The following is a 16134-nucleotide window of genomic DNA, read 5'->3' as shown; positions in this document are numbered from 1 at the left end:
CCCATTTTTATTATCAATTCCCTTTCTCCACTAAAAATAATGAAAAGTTGACAAAATATTATTTAAGCATATGCTAATTTAGTTTTTACACGACTGCTCAAAATGGATTGTAATGTATGGGTGTGTGAGTGTATATATTTTTTCCACTGTAGCGGCTCAATGGCTGAACTGATTTAGATGGATGACCCTATGTTGGAATCCTTACATTACCGGAGTTGTGTAGGCTACAAAAAAAAAAAAAATATATATAAATATATATATTTATTTATTGACACTTAGTAATATTCTAAGTAAATATAAATATTAGTTTGCTACAGCTGAATAAATCTATACATATTACATGACTGCCCAAGAACGATTAAAATATTTACGGTGTACATATGTACGTCATTACTACTAAAATTCATGTTGGCATCGTCGGTCCGACTGATTCGTAATCATCTGTTTGCGAGTTAGGTTAGTTGAATTAAAACTATAGCAAGTTATTGTAAGTTGATTGTCGATAGTTTATATTCGTTACTTGTTTATTCGATGTAAGTTAATTACGCTAATATTAATATTTAATGACTACTAATGTAAAATATGTCTTTTTTGGCAACTGTAGTTTCTATTTTTTTCTATTCTTTTAAAATGCAGTTTCAAAGAAAAAATAATGAAGTTTGTGCTTTTTGTGTAGTTTACTTATTTATAGTTTTTGCTTTTTTAATAATTTATTCTTTAACATATTTTTAAATGTTTATTGTTTTATCCTTTTAAGTACGTAATAAGTAACAATAGTTTTGTTTTCACAGACAATTGTTTAATCATTTCTAGATTATATAGTAATAATACGTTTCTTCAACGTTGTGAACGTCATCAAAAATATACACAGAAAATTATAGTAAGAGTTTAGGAGAAAAGGTTTTGTCAATGTTATTTTAAAAATTAATATTTAGGTTGGAACAGCATGATGAAACATTATTACAGGTTAAATTATTTACCATTAATATTTTAATTAGCGACTGTATGGAAACAAGCTTGTGCTTATTGTATTGTATGTTTCTTTTTAGTTATTTACACATTTACCCAGATTTGTATTTCAGTAACAAAGAATTGAACCAAAAAACTGAAAAAACTTGCTTGTAACTTATATCTATTTACAAATAAATACATACGTAAACAAAACCCTTTTTTTAATGATTTTATTTTTCCACTACTTTTTGAATAAAGTTGCTGCTAATTTGAAATTATATTCAGCCAGAGTTGAAGAATAAATATCTTATGAGTGGACTGTAAGGTTTTTAAAAGTGTATATAATTATTTATCAATTTCTGTTTTTGTATTTATTGATTGCAGTCCTGATAAAGTTTCATGAGTATTATTTTTATTAATTTTTTATCTAAAAACCATTACCATATCTCTTTTTATTTGGTAATCCTGAGCAGTTACTTGATCAACATTAATTTGTTTTATACTTTAATATGTGCTTAGGATCAGCAAAACACAAGATGTAAATTTTGAAAACAGATTTGGACAGCGGGTGACCCATCCAAGGTCAAAGTCCACGCCACATTATCGGTACTATAGTCAATTAACTATCAGTTTTGTGAGTTATTGAGACATGGTCTCAGATATTAATCCATTCTGTGGAGAAAGGTTAGGGTTAAGGTTAGATTTTTGTGGAGAGAATTTAGGGATAAATTACCAAAGTTTGGTAATACTTAACTCTGTCTTGTAGGAAAAGTGGCTGAATTTATGTTATAATGGAAATATACTTATTACAGAGAGAGACTATACTACATGTTCGACACTGTTGGTCTTGTGTACGATGGATAATCAGCTTACAAAGAGCCGCATCAGTCATCTTCAGCTGACTGAGTCTTTGACTGAATAACTATTAAGGTAGTTTATAGTTTTAACTACAAAACTGTATGTAACCTCTCTCCACAGAACTCTAACCTTCACCTTAAACCCTAACCTCTCTACACAGAATGGATTATTATCTTAACAGGTCACCATAACTCACAAAACTGATTGTTAATTGACTAAAATATTGATATCCTCGGCTTGGATTTTTACCTTCTACAGATCATTGCTGTCCAAACCATTTATCATTTAGATATTGTATTTAACTAATTCTAAGCATATCTATTATTAGTAGGAGAGCTGTTAAACATTTTAGGTTAGGTATTTAATGCTCTGTGAAAATTTGTGTAATACTACTTTTTTAATGTGTGAATACAAAATCAAAGACCTGGCTGAAGCATAGTGGGAGCCTAGCAAACCCTTGAATTTTTATTTGGCAAAAAAAATTGCTTGAGGCATTTTGAAATTTTAATACTTGTAAATTTAGTGTTTAATGAAATAAGAAATAAAAAAGCCAGATTATTTAGTCGGGTTTAAAATTTTCCCAGGCTGTTTCAAAATTGTATTTCATAAATATTGAAACAGTATATAAATATAAATAGATTGGTTTAAAAATTTCAATGAATGTAATGTTTTATAGTTTGCAGCGATTTTATTGTTTTCATTATAAATACTTAAATTTTAACTTGAATGTTTTTATTTTTGAAGGTAATGGATGTACCTTTAAAGAATATCTACACATTTGAAGCTCTGTCCTCTAACAGTATCAAACTAGAAATTGAAGATGATAGCGCAGAGGAAACATTATGCTTGTTTTTACCACATCACCCGATTGATGATATTACATCTGATTGTGTAAGTATAATTTGATTTATGTTTTTTGTTTATGTCATATAGGAAGTGTCATCACATCATTAAACTTAACATTAAAATGTTGATTTTATGTTTTAGGATAGTGATTCTTTCCAAGTGAAAGAGGAGCCACTTGGTAATGGTTGTGATAATTATAATGAAGTAACTGATCCTCTTGCGTTTGAAGGGATCAAGTTAATTAAATCTGAAGATCATGCAATTAAAAATGAAGTGGTAAGTTTTATTGTGCATTTATTTTATATTGAAAGTAACGTATGAAGTTTATACTAGCCATCTCAGAGTGTATTCATCGGAGTATTATAGGAATGAAAGTTTATGTATGCACTTAATGTCGATTCTTTAATTTGACTTCATTGCATTTTCTATCAAGTTTTGATTCTTTCTTTAGTAATCCTTGAATTTAAAAGTTTAACTTACACGTACTGGGAGCATTACAGTTCTGATGCTTTACCACATTGGCCAAAACATTACGACTGTTTTTATTATGATAATGCGCATGTACCCATGTCTCGGATTGTAGATGCAAAACTCCATGAAAATTTATGCTTTGACAGTGGCAAGTTGAAGCATGTGCTGCAAAGTTGTTTTATTCCAATATATTCAAGGTTATGGTCGAGTCTTGTAGTTTACAGGCTTGGTAAATTTATTTTGCATTTTTGTAAGGCTTATCATACATGTATTTTTAAAATAGGTTGTTTGGGTTTGTTTTCGACATCAATTTCTCTAGGCTCCAGTTTGACTTACTGTTGCATCATCATATTGGTGTCAGCTTATTTCTATCACGCATTATTTATTGCTGTTTAGTCTTAATATATATATATGTTATTCTTAAGTGTTTTTTATTCTCAGCCAATTTCAGTATTGTCATAGTTCCTAGAAGTCTATTTCTTTTTGTCTGCCCTGATGTCATTTTTTCAACTTGTGCGTATTCAGAAATTTATTTTATCAGCCTTACGTAATTCTTTAGTGGTCTGCTTGCTTGTAAATTATTTTTGTTATGTCTTCATTCCCGAATTCCACACGTTTTCTCTAATCGTTCTCATACTAACACTTAGACACTACTCTTGTTGCCAGCACACACTCTCTTAGGTCTGCCTAGGTTTGGTTTCCCCCTCTTTTCACTTACGCCATTTTTTCGGCAGAGTAGATCAGACTTTCACCATGTGCGCTCGACTGTGACCTTTCTCTCTCATACTTCATGTTTTTAAATACGTTCGTCGTCTTTGTACTCTCATAAACGTTGTGGTATTTCTCCGTCGAAATATTCTGTAGTTCAACTCGTCAGTGTTTCGTGACTTCACCGATCTCTATGTTTTGTTTTGCCTTGTTTCTTTGTTAAGTTCAAATTCTGTATATTACGTCTCTCCGGAAAGTGTTTCAATCGCTACAAACTGCCGAATCTTCTCCAGCTGCTGATTACTTTTTCATCGATGCAGATTCTCTCCAAACTCGTTGCTACATATCTGAGGTGCTACTTAATTATTCAACTTCTAATCACAAATTGTTACCTCTGTTATTTTTTATTCGCCATCACAGACTACGCCAAGGATAACTGTATGTATATGTGCACTTTAATTTCACGAGTTCATTTTTTACCGATATTCGTGTGTTATTAAGGGATGTTCAAATCCTTCATTATTTATTATAGTAAACAGTTACGCTATTAGTAAAATTTGTGAAACATTCAGTAAATCGTACATTATGTTTTTCAAGTTGGGTTTAAAAAACCATTTATTCACTTAAGTGCACTCAGTACAGGCAGTCCAGGTGGCTTATATAAGGTTATGTTATTATGTCATGTGCAAACATATTTTATGTGCTTACTTATTACAATTTGTTTATATTTGTACTTGACTCTATCATTCAGTTTAATGTAATTTGTTAATCGCAGAGATTAATTATTATCTATTCATGAACTGAATTCATATTACTTCTCTTAAATTAATCTAAAGAAAATAACTCCTGATGTGAAGTTACGTTTTTGGACTTCTTTGTAATTTTATATTTTCAAGAAAGCTTGTTTACTAAAATAAACTCTATTTATATGTTCACTTTTTTCAATTTGATTATTGTAATTAACTCTTTTTTTATACTGAAATATAATCGTGGCCTTTTTTCTATACTAAACTAGAATCACATGCTTTAATTATTTAATGTTAAGTTTGATGATGTTCATAATTCAGAAAAGGCCAGTGCCAATAATAAGATGTACTGTAGTTTATTTTTCTAAGTTAATGACATTTGTTCATTGCTAATTTTTCAATATTACAGCATATGTCAGTAATGCAAATAGTTTTCCAGTCATACTATGTTTATTGATGTTATGTTTTTCTAAGTATATAATTGTAAATAGGGTGTTTTATGTTCTCTTGTTTTCAGGCTTTGTTAAATTGTTGATTTTCAAAATGTGTATTTGAAAAATGTATATTCATCTATTTTCTCATTTAATATCATTATTCATATGTTGATTCAGCTGACATTTCTTATATAGAATTAAGTTATGTTTACTTCATAATTTCTTTTAATTTTTTAAGGTTATGATTTAACATAAGTTCAGTTGTTTTCTTTCTAATTAAAGTCCAATTTCTTTTGGCAAATACGAGCTGTGTGTTCTTTTATTTTTGTTAACTTTACCCAACAATAAATGCAAATGAATTGAAGAAAAGTCCGTTAAAAAACCCAGTAAAATAAAGATTGATAAAAAAACTTCCCATTGAAGCAAAGATCTATTTGAATAGTGTTAAAATTTTCAAATAATGTATTTGTTTTTTTTTTTAAATTGCCGAGTCTGAATTTAAAAAGTCCAGTTAGTTTGACGACTGGAAATTTGGGGTCCCACTGTTTATCTTTTCATTACATATATATCATCCGCGTTTCATTTGGCCTTGGTGGTGTTGATTTTATGTTCTGTAGTTAAACAAATTGCAACCTACACATTAAGAAAATAAAACCTGTATACATTTTTAACAACTAGTGTTATATTTCATCGATAGAAAATTTATATAAAAATTAATTAAAACAACTTCTTTCTTTTTTTTGGTCTATTTCTGTCTTAATTCTTGATTTTTGTATCATTTTTAGCAATTAGACTTAGATTTTTAATGGTATTTGTTACCAAAAATATCTATTTTAAATTGAATTTTATGATGTATATAATGGTATTATTAAGTTGCAGGTAGAATAAAAAAAATGATTTAATATTAGTTCGTTTTCATATTTTGCAAGGTTTTTTCATTATCCTTTTTTTTTAAAGGAATCTGAGATCTTATTGAATGATGATGTTGCATCGCAACCTAATCTTAATATGAGAACCAATGAACAAATAAATGATTTACGCCCGATTAAAAAAGAAGAAGAGATGGGGTTTTATCCAGGTCATGTAAGTATTAATTAAACATGATTTCTCTCTTGCTTATTTCGTAAATTATATGTATGTAATTTGTGTGTATGTATATTTTATTACTTGTATGTGTTCTGTTATAAAAAAAAAATTGTTTTTATTTCTATTAGTTCTATTTAATTAATACTGACTTATGCTACGTGTAAATGATAAATTATCAGTGTGTGAGAGTAAAATTTTTGTTTGAAAATTTGGTGATAATTAAAATGTATGTATTATAATCTGTTGATACAATTCATATTTCAATAAGCTGTGGGTGATTTGTTGTTAGTTGTTCTGGTTGAAAAATTAGAATATTTTACCAGGTAAGCAATTTAAAAAGGATCCGACACAGAGAGATAAACACGCAATGCCAGCGGAAACAGTCTGGTTTGTGTGGATTCCGCTTATTTGTTACTATTTGCTTTGCTATATTTCTGAAAATATTCAGAAGTTATTATACTAGGTTGTTTGTAAGGGTTTGATATTTGTTTTTGCTTTCTATCTTTGGGTATTTTAATTCAAATTTTTTGTTACATAAGTAGCCTCTGTAGGTTATCTAGGCTATCTGTATGAGTGGGTGGATTTATTTTCTTTGAACTACTCTATTGGTACAGGGACTGTCTATTACTCAGTTTTTATTTATTGTTATTGGTTTTTGTTATGTTTAATAATTTGTGGTCTGTTAATTTTGAATTTGTTGAAATTTCATACATTTGTTTAATTTGAACAGCTGTCATATTGGCAACGGTTTGTGTTGATAGTTTTTATTTGTATTGTGTGTTTATTATTGTGCACCCACTTTGTTTAGAAAAGTGGGTGTAATGACTGTTTGTATGTCTATTAGACTTCAATCTGAGATTTTATGCGAAAATTTTCTTACCTGAATTTGCATGTAGTCAATCCAACATGGGTTAAGTGGTGTGAATTTCTTGTACTTGTGGATTTACCCATTTAGTTCACTATATAGTGGATTGTTGATCGGGGGTATGTCTGACAGCTGACATTAAGAAACAGGGTGAGCCCAACTGGGTTCAACGTGGTGAGGTATTGCAGCTTGATGGCTCTTCCTACTCTTCTAGGGAGGATAAGTCGCAAGTTGAGCCATCAACCTGGGCTGGAAAAGTTAAGGTTTTGGTTCAAGAATCAGGGAAAACCGTTAGAAAGGCAGGTACCTTGCTCCCTTACTGCGAGCCTTTGAGGAGAATTAAGATTTAATTTTTAAGTTGTTGGAAACTCAAAGGAGTGCCTCCAAAAGTGTGCAGGATAGGATTCTTCCTAAGGTGAGGGATTTTAAGTCAGTTGTGGCAGATCTCGCTCAGGGATAAGAGACGTTGGCTGCTAATCGTGTTGGAGCAAGAGAGGTGGTGGTAAAGGAAACACAAAGCTAATCTGTCCTGATGAGAGCCAGAAGTGGTGTTTGTCAATATGAAAGAAGTGACATCTAGTAAAACTAGTAAAGACATAAAAACCCACCGGGTTGGTCTAGCGGTTAACATTTCTTCCCAAATTAGCTGATTTGGAAGTCGAGAGTTACAGCGTTCAAGTCCTAGTAAAGCCAGTTATTTTTACATGGATTTGAATACTAGATTGTGGATACCGGGTGTTCTTTGGGGGTTGGGTTTCAATTAACCACACATCTCAGGTATGGTCGAACTGAGAATGTACAAGACTCCACTTCATTCACACTCATGCATATCATCCTCTGAAGAATTATCTAAACGGTAGTTACCGGAGGCTAAACAGGAAAAAAGAAAAGAAAAGTAAAGACATGAAGGATGAGTCAGGTAGTCCTTCGCAGTAAGAGGTCAAACTTGAAGATTCAACCAATAATAGAAACAAAGAATGGTCTTGTGGTCGTTGCAGATGTTGGGAACGATTTTCCAAGTGATTACTGATTCTTCAAAGGTTGGTAAGTCTGACATGAGAGTGGTTCGTAAGAGAAAGAGGCGAAGAAATTTGTGGATTCTCTCTCGGTTAGACTCTTAAGTTTTGAACAGGAGTGATTTGGAGTCAATGATTTGGAATTAAAGAACCTGGCAGAAAAATTGTAGGCGTCCTTTATTGACCCTGCTTAGTGCTCTATACCCTGTAGTTCCAGTCGATAGAGGCAAGTGTTGTGGTGGAATAGGGAATATACTAATTTGAAACAGTCTGTCTGTTGTTTACGAAAGGCATCTCAATGAGAATGTGATCCTGGACGGTGGGCCATACTTGTTGCTAATTATAGAGAGAGCAGGAATTATTTATTACTTTCACAAGGTATGTAGTGCCAAAAGAGATTTGTGGCGTTCTTTTGTGCAACACCAGGGTAATAAAGACCCATGAGGAGTAGTATACAGTGTTTTGAGACAAACGTAGAAAGGATGTTCTTCTGTCCGCTCTCTCAACTTGGCATGGAATTATATCAGATAAAACTAAAATATTACAAAAACTACTTGATGATTTACTGCCTGATGATAATGCAGATAGTGAGTCTGCGTGTATTTACTGGTGTGTCGTGAGGTCGCTCATGTATACGGGATGCTTTATGTTTGGAAATTACCAATGCTGAAGTGCGTCAGGTTATTTGTAGTTTTGGAAAGGGTGCGGCTCCTGCCTTTGATGGTATAACAGTGGAGCTCCTTCTTTGCTCAGTTTGTGTCAGAACTGTCACACGGGTTTTTAGCAGATAGTTGTTTGCCGGGTATTTTCCAGATTGTTGGAAGAAAGGATCAGTTAAATTATTATTTAAATGCGATCACAAGGAAGCTAGTGTTGGAGTGAATTCGATTGATCTACTTGTGTCTGGGGGGCAAATTGGTTGGTGATATTTTGCTAAGAAGTCAGGAGAGTTACTTTAGAAAATGTTCAGACTGTTGAGCAAAGGTCTATCCTTTATGACAGGCAAGATGGGGTGAAACAGTAGATGGGCATGATCTGCCCATCTACTCCTCTTGGTATGATCAAAAAATTTGTGATGCAATTTCTTCCAGGGTATGGCGCGTTTAGGGGCAGATTGGCTCGCTTTGGCCTGGTTGATTCTGTGTTATATCTGCAATGCGGTGCGCTGGAGAATTATGTTTATGTTTTCTATGAATGTTTCAGTATGATATGAAGCATACAGAAGTGATTTGTCGGCTTGATGTTATCAGGTCGACGTTGGACTTCCATGAAAATTGGAAAAACCAGGCCAAGTGAACCATCATTGAAGAACATATGGGATCTCTTGTAAAAGAAAGGATTGCTGAAGGTGTGTAGAGTAGGTTCCCCCTTGGGTTTTCCATTTGTTGTTTTGTTATGTTCTTGTTATGGTATTAGTGTTTATGTTTTATGTTCTTGGTCTTGTTCTCTATTTACGTTTTACTACGTTCTGTTTTATGTTTTTGTTTTATTTTATTCATGCTGTTATGTGTTGAACTCAAGCTTTCCTATTAGATGTAGTTCATTTTATTGTCAGCTCAATCGGTCAGTCTTGTTTAAGACTTATTGATAGGTTTTTTTGTAGGGATAATATGGAGAGGGTGACATTTTGACCAGAATCATCACATGGCAGGTGTCTATTCCTACAAGGTCAGGATGGACGTGATACAGATGAAACATAGTTGTGAAATAAAATTTTATTAATACTTTTAAAATACATTTTATTAATGATTTTCTTAATACCAGGTAATAATTTTTACAACTTTTTTTTTAAAAACTCAGCATGTTATTGTAGGTTTATCACCTGTAATGTTTGCACCGCTTTTAGCTTGTCAGACACCTAGACAATAATCTATTTTTTGTCATGTGTTTAAGCCTTTAACAATTTTTTGTTTTAATTCGTTCAAATCACAAACTTTCTTTGTTATAACTTTTAATAAACCCGCAAGCAAAAAAGTCCAGAGGAGTGATATCTAAGAGATGTAGTGGCCATGCACTAGGACCTCCTTGTCTCATTTAACATGCGGGGAAGTGTTATTTAGGAACATGTCGATAAAAGTGGTATGTAGCACCATCTTGTTGGAAACTGAATCCTGCAGGAATCTGAAGAACAGCAAAGTTCGTAAGCATGTAATGGTATGTGTGCCCTGTAACAGTGGACTTATGAAAAAACTGCCCAATGATGCCATCTTTTCTCATCATAACAGATACTGACTTTTGGTATGTCTCATTCATTTTTTATTCCTGTGTGGTGTTTTCACTATACCAAATTTGACAATTGTGTCTTTAACTATCCCAAATGTATGAATAGTTGCCTCATCTTTTAATAAAATATCATTATAATTATGATTGTTTTCAATATGAAGATTACCTCTGCTACAAACTGATATTGCCAGCGAACATTTGGTTATTTGTAACTTGTACACTTGCAAATGGAGCGCTTATTACCAATATCATGAATAGTAGAAAGAGGAATTTTCAGTCCATAACTAGACCACCTAATAGATTTACCTAGACTGGCAATGAATGCATCGCTTACTTGATTCACAGTCTCTTGTAACTAAAAAACCTTTGATTTCCAGTTTGTGAAACCAAGCTTCCAGTCTCTCTTGAAGTCATATGTTTGGAATATGATGTCTTGGATGTAGGAGAATTGATATTTAATTCAGTTTGTACAAGCCATTGAACATGCATAACTAATTTAAACTACTAACCAAAGCGTGCACTGAAGTTGTAAAACGTGCACCAAAGCATGTATTTTGACAGTTGCATTGGAGTCGGCTTGTCTGCACTTGTGTATTCTGCTGAATCTGAGAGTATACCGAACAAATCTTGGGGGATATATCCTTTCGTTTGAACTTATGTTGTAAGAGATTTCAAGGACTGGTTTCCTAAATATAGGCCATTAGTTTTAGATACCTTTTTCCCCAGACATCGTGTATATAAAATATATGGGTTTGTAGATCTGATCAATATGAATATAGAAGTAATAAATATATTGACCTGTTATATATTTTCTAAATAGTTAGTTTTGTTGGTTTTCCTAAAACATGCATTTTATAATGAAGTTTCAGTCAAGAGTATAAACATACTATAGATAGATACTATAAGATAGAGTTCCTTATTACACTAAAATTCACTCTGATTAATTAATATTTAAAACCATGTTGATTATGAATATATGTTTAAAATATTCAATTTTTTATACATATTTAGTGACTTAAAGTAAACACTTATTAATGTTATTGTAATCGAAATAATTTTTTATTAATTCATAATTAAAACAAAAAATAACTTATTTGCAGGTGCCTATGGATAAAAGAACCATCAAGGGAAGTACCAAGAATTTTATTACTTGTAAGAGCATAAATAATTCGATAGATGATGGAATTATAAATGAAAACTTCAGTGAATGTAATTGTGCATACGGTGATGTAACGATAGAAAATTTAATAGAGAATATAAGTAGTGAAAACAAGTTGTTCGAGCAAAAAGGAAAAGAATTGGTTTGTGAATATTGCAATGAAAGATTCAGATGTAACTGTTATTTAAAGAGACACATTAACATTCATACTAAACAGAAAAAAAATAATAGTAACTTTTGTCAAAAGTCATTTAATTTTGAAAATGTTTTAAAGAGACATCTTAATAATATTAATACAACAGAGGAAAATTATGTTTGTAACTTCTGTCAAAAGTCATTTAATAGTAAATCTCATTTACTGAGACATCTTAATATTCATACAAAAGAAAAAAATTATATCTGTAACTTTTGTCAAAAGTTATTTAATGACAAAAGCTGTTTAAATAAGCATATTAATATTCATACAAAAGAGAAAAAATGTATTTGTAATTTTTGTCAGAAGTCCTTTTATGATAGTTCTACTTTAAAATCACATTTAAATATTCATACTAAGGAGAAAAATTATATTTGTAACTTTTGTCAGAAGTGTTTTTATCAAAGTTCTAATTTAAAATCACATTTAAATATTCATACTAAGCAGAAAAATTATATTTGTAACTTTTGTCAGAAGTGTTTTTATCAAAGTTCTAATTTAAAATCACATTTAAATATTCATACTAAAGAGAAAAATTATATTTGTAACTTTTGTCAAAAGTCATTTAATCGTAAATACCTTTTAAAGACACATGTTAATATTCATACTAAGGAGAAAAAGTATATTTGTAACTTTTGTCAAAAGTCATTTAATAACAAAAGCACTTTAAACAAACATATTAATATTCATACAAAAGAGAAAAATTATATTTGTAACTTTTGTCAGAAGTGTTTTTATCAAAGTTCTAATTTAAAATCACATTTAAATATTCGTACTAAGGAGAAAAATTATATTTGTAACTTTTGTCAGAAGTGTTTTTATCAAAGTTCTAATTTAAAATCACATTTAAATATTCATACTAAGCAGAAAAATTATATTTGTAACTTTTGTCAGAAGTGTTTTTATCAAAGTTCTAATTTAAAATCACATTTAAATATTCATACTAAAGAGAAAAATTATATTTGTAACTTTTGTCAAAAGTCATTTAATCGTAAATACCTTTTAAAGACACATGTTAATATTCATACTAAGGAGAAAAAGTATATTTGTAACTTTTATCAAAAGTCATTTAATAACAAAAGCACTTTAAACAAACATATTAATATTCATACAAAAGAGAAAAATTATATTTGTAACTTTTGTCAGAAGTCTTTTTATCAAAGTTGTAACTTAAAATCGCATTTAAATATTCATACTAAGCAGAAAAATTATGTTTGTAACTTTTGTCAGAAGTGTTTTTATCAAAGTTCTAATTTAAAATCACATTTAAATATTCATACTAAAGAGAAAAATTATATTTGTAACTTTTGTCAAAAGTCATTTAATCGTAAATACCTTTTAAAGGCACATGTTAATATTCATACTAAGGAAAAAAGTATATTTGTAACTTTTGTCAGAAGTCTATTTATCAAAGTTGTAATTTAAAATCACATTTAAATATTCATACTAAGGAGAAAAAGTATATTTGTAACTTTTGTCAGAAGTGTTTTATCAAAGTTCTAATTTAAAATCACATTTAAATATTCATACAAAAGAGAAAAATTAATTTATAACTTCTGTTAGAAGATGTTAAATCGTTTTCCTAATTTAAAGTTGCATATTAATTTACATCCCAAAAGGAAAAATTATGTATGTAAATTTTGCCAAAAGTCTTTTAATTGCAGTTGTGATTTTAAAAACATATTAATTTCCACATAAAGAAAAAAATTAATATTTGTAACATTTATCAAAAATCTTTTAATCGAATTTATATTTTGGAAAGACATCTTACAATATCCTTATTAGAGGTTTGTTTTGACCTTTTAAGAAAATTAAGGAAATAATTAATAGCATTCTTTCATATGTGTATAATTTAAAACTAGTATGAAAAAATTTTTCTAATGTAACATTACATTTTTCTCATTTTTGTATGTTTCAACTTAAGGTGGGGAATTTTTATCTTGTATGCCTCAAATGCAGATTTGTATATTACTGTTTTTTATAATATATGATGAGTATGTTTATGAACATTTTAAGCTCAGAACCATGGCAATCAGAAAATTTGGTGTAAAAAAGTTGTATAAAGTTCTCAAGTGAGACTTGTATAAATCACAAGTTACATGTGTCTTTCTTGAACATTTTTTTTCTCAAATAATGCTGATCTTGAATAATGCTGATTTTATATTAAGTTTAACTTCACATCGTGTGTCTTACATTTTAGTAATGTTTTCAAATATTAAAACCAAACAAGCTGTGCCTGTTATCAGTATTGACCTCAAAATCTTTAATAGCTTTTAATTTCTTATCAACATACGTGTAAAAAAATTAGTGCTACTTTCAAGTATCAATTTCTTTAAAAATGTCTACTGTTATCTGCTGGTTGTAAATTATTTTCCTCTTTTTATATGCTTTTATTTAACTTGCTTTAGTTATAATCAAATCTTGCAACTGCTGTGTCTTTTGATCTGTCGTATGAAAATCAATGAAATTTGGTACAAGTGTGTAACTTTGATGACAATACAGCACTACAGTGTCGGAATTTGATATGACCCACCCCCATGCTCCCATGCTCTACCCCTATGCTATATTCATGCATTTAGTTGAAAATTTTCATTTCTCATGAACTATCGTATGAAAATGATTGAAATTTGGTACACGTATGTAACTTCTATGTGTAAAAATAAATATTTTTCCTTTTTTTTTAGTTTTAACAATCAATAAGATTCAGATATAAATATTATTAAGAATATTTTTTGGATGTAAAAAGTTTATTGTTCATTAAGACTAAAAAGTAAAAAATAAAAAAAAATACAAAAAACCAAAAAAAAATTACAGAAATATATTTAATTACATATAAAAAAATATTTTTTAAAAAAGCTTTTATTTAACTAATATTAATATTAAAATTAATAAAAAAAAGGAAACAAATTAGAAAAACCCTCTAAATAAGAATTAAATCAAATTGAAAATTTTAAACAAAAAAATATAATATATTAACAAATATAAAAATGCACTGAAAAGTAAAAAATAAATTATATAAATATCTAATAAATAACCAATAAATAAATGTAATAATTATTAAATTTTAAAATTAAAAGTAATGAAAATATTTAGTTAAATAAAAGCGTGGTGCAGTTTTTATAACAATGTTTTCGAATAAGTATTTATAGACATTTGCTGTATTTTAAAATATATTTTTTGTTTAATGAGGTTGTTTAGTATATGCATATACTTTATTTATCTGTAATAAAAATAACTCAAGTTTTAATTCTTTGACGGTTCAAATTTGCACCGAGATGACCTTTAAGGATTAATAAGATTAAAAATAAAAATTAAATTTAGAAATCTTGCACAAAGTTATTACATTTTGACGGTAATCTGAAAAATTATTAATTATTATCGTTATAATTGTAATTATGAATTCATTAAATAAACATTCATAATCAATTAAAATGAAACTTTTAGCGGAAAGAATGCGTTCAATTCGGGTTAGATTACAAACAGAATTCAAAGATGAACTTTAACTAGAGAACACGTACAAAGAAAGCAAGTGGGTCCATTTTCCCTGATTGTTACTTGTAGCTAGTCAGTCTCAACTGGAGAAGTTCCAGCAGACCTTTCCGTCTCCTCGCGTCGTTATTGAAAATGAAAATGAAAATGAAGGTTGACATAAAAATAAATGTGTTTTTTAAAATAAATTATAAAAACTGTGCCACGCTTTTATTTAACTAAATATTTTCGTTACTTTTAATTTTATTATTATTAACTTATTTATTGGTCATTTATTAGATATTTATATAATTTTTTTTTTACTTTTCAGTGCATTTTTGTATTTGTTAATATATTATATTTTTTTTGTTTAAAATTCTCAATTTGATTTAATTCTTATTTTTTACTTTTTAGAGGGTTTTTTTCTAATTTGTTTCCTGTTTTTTATTAATGTTAATATTAATATTAGTTAAATAAAAGCTTTTTAAATTTTTTTTTCCTTTTGCAGCAACAAGCGTAATTAAAAATATTTCACAACTTTGAAAATTAACAAAAACTAACATTTTGAAATGTATGTCTAATCATTTAAATAATCATATTACTCTCTCAACTTCTGTTCACAATTTTATTTTTTCACAATAGAAAAAGATTTTGGTTTTGGTAAGGGTGGAAGCTGCAAATCTTAACAATAAGAGGGCAGAGACTTGACATGGCAGGTCTCTCCACCGCGCTCAGAAATTCTATTTGCATCTCTACTAGTTTTAGTTGTTGCAACTTCTCAAATATTATGAATTTGTATGTAGAAATTTACAGACATATTTTTGAAAGTATAGACAATGTAAAAAAATTTTTTTTTTGCCCGACAAGTTTAAAACCTCCCAAAAAAATTAAGAATCTTAAAAATAAAAAAAATCCTCTGTTGCCACCGGCAGTATTCTGATACATTTCTTTAATAAATTTTTTGTTATATATTTTAAGCGATTTTTATTTAAGATTTTTTTTTACTGATGAATTAATTCATTTAAATCTGTGATAATTAATTTTTAATGATTTTGATTTATTTTTAATATTCGTCAAACATTTGTATTTTTTTAGGAAACAGATAATCCT

The 16134-nt window shown here is 29.3% G+C and overlaps 1 protein-coding gene across 1 annotated transcript; it reads left to right on the top strand.

Moving 5' to 3' along the window:
* The first annotated feature begins 426 nt into the window (after window positions 1-426).
* LOC142330411 (uncharacterized) lies at window positions 427-14269 on the top strand. Its single transcript, XM_075375641.1, has 6 exons — window positions 427-533; window positions 2554-2700; window positions 2797-2931; window positions 5972-6097; window positions 11305-11680; window positions 14241-14269. Exons 2-6 carry the CDS (start codon window positions 2557-2559, stop codon window positions 14267-14269), a joined length of 810 nt encoding a protein of 269 aa, XP_075231756.1. The 5' UTR covers window positions 427-533; window positions 2554-2556.
* Window positions 14270-16134: the final 1865 nt, after the last annotated feature.

The sequence above is a fragment of the Lycorma delicatula genome, chromosome 9, assembly GCF_047948215.1.
Source record: "Lycorma delicatula isolate Av1 chromosome 9, ASM4794821v1, whole genome shotgun sequence".
Taxonomy (NCBI): domain Eukaryota; kingdom Metazoa; phylum Arthropoda; class Insecta; order Hemiptera; family Fulgoridae; genus Lycorma; species Lycorma delicatula.
This window is presented reverse-complemented; position numbering and strand designations above follow the sequence as displayed.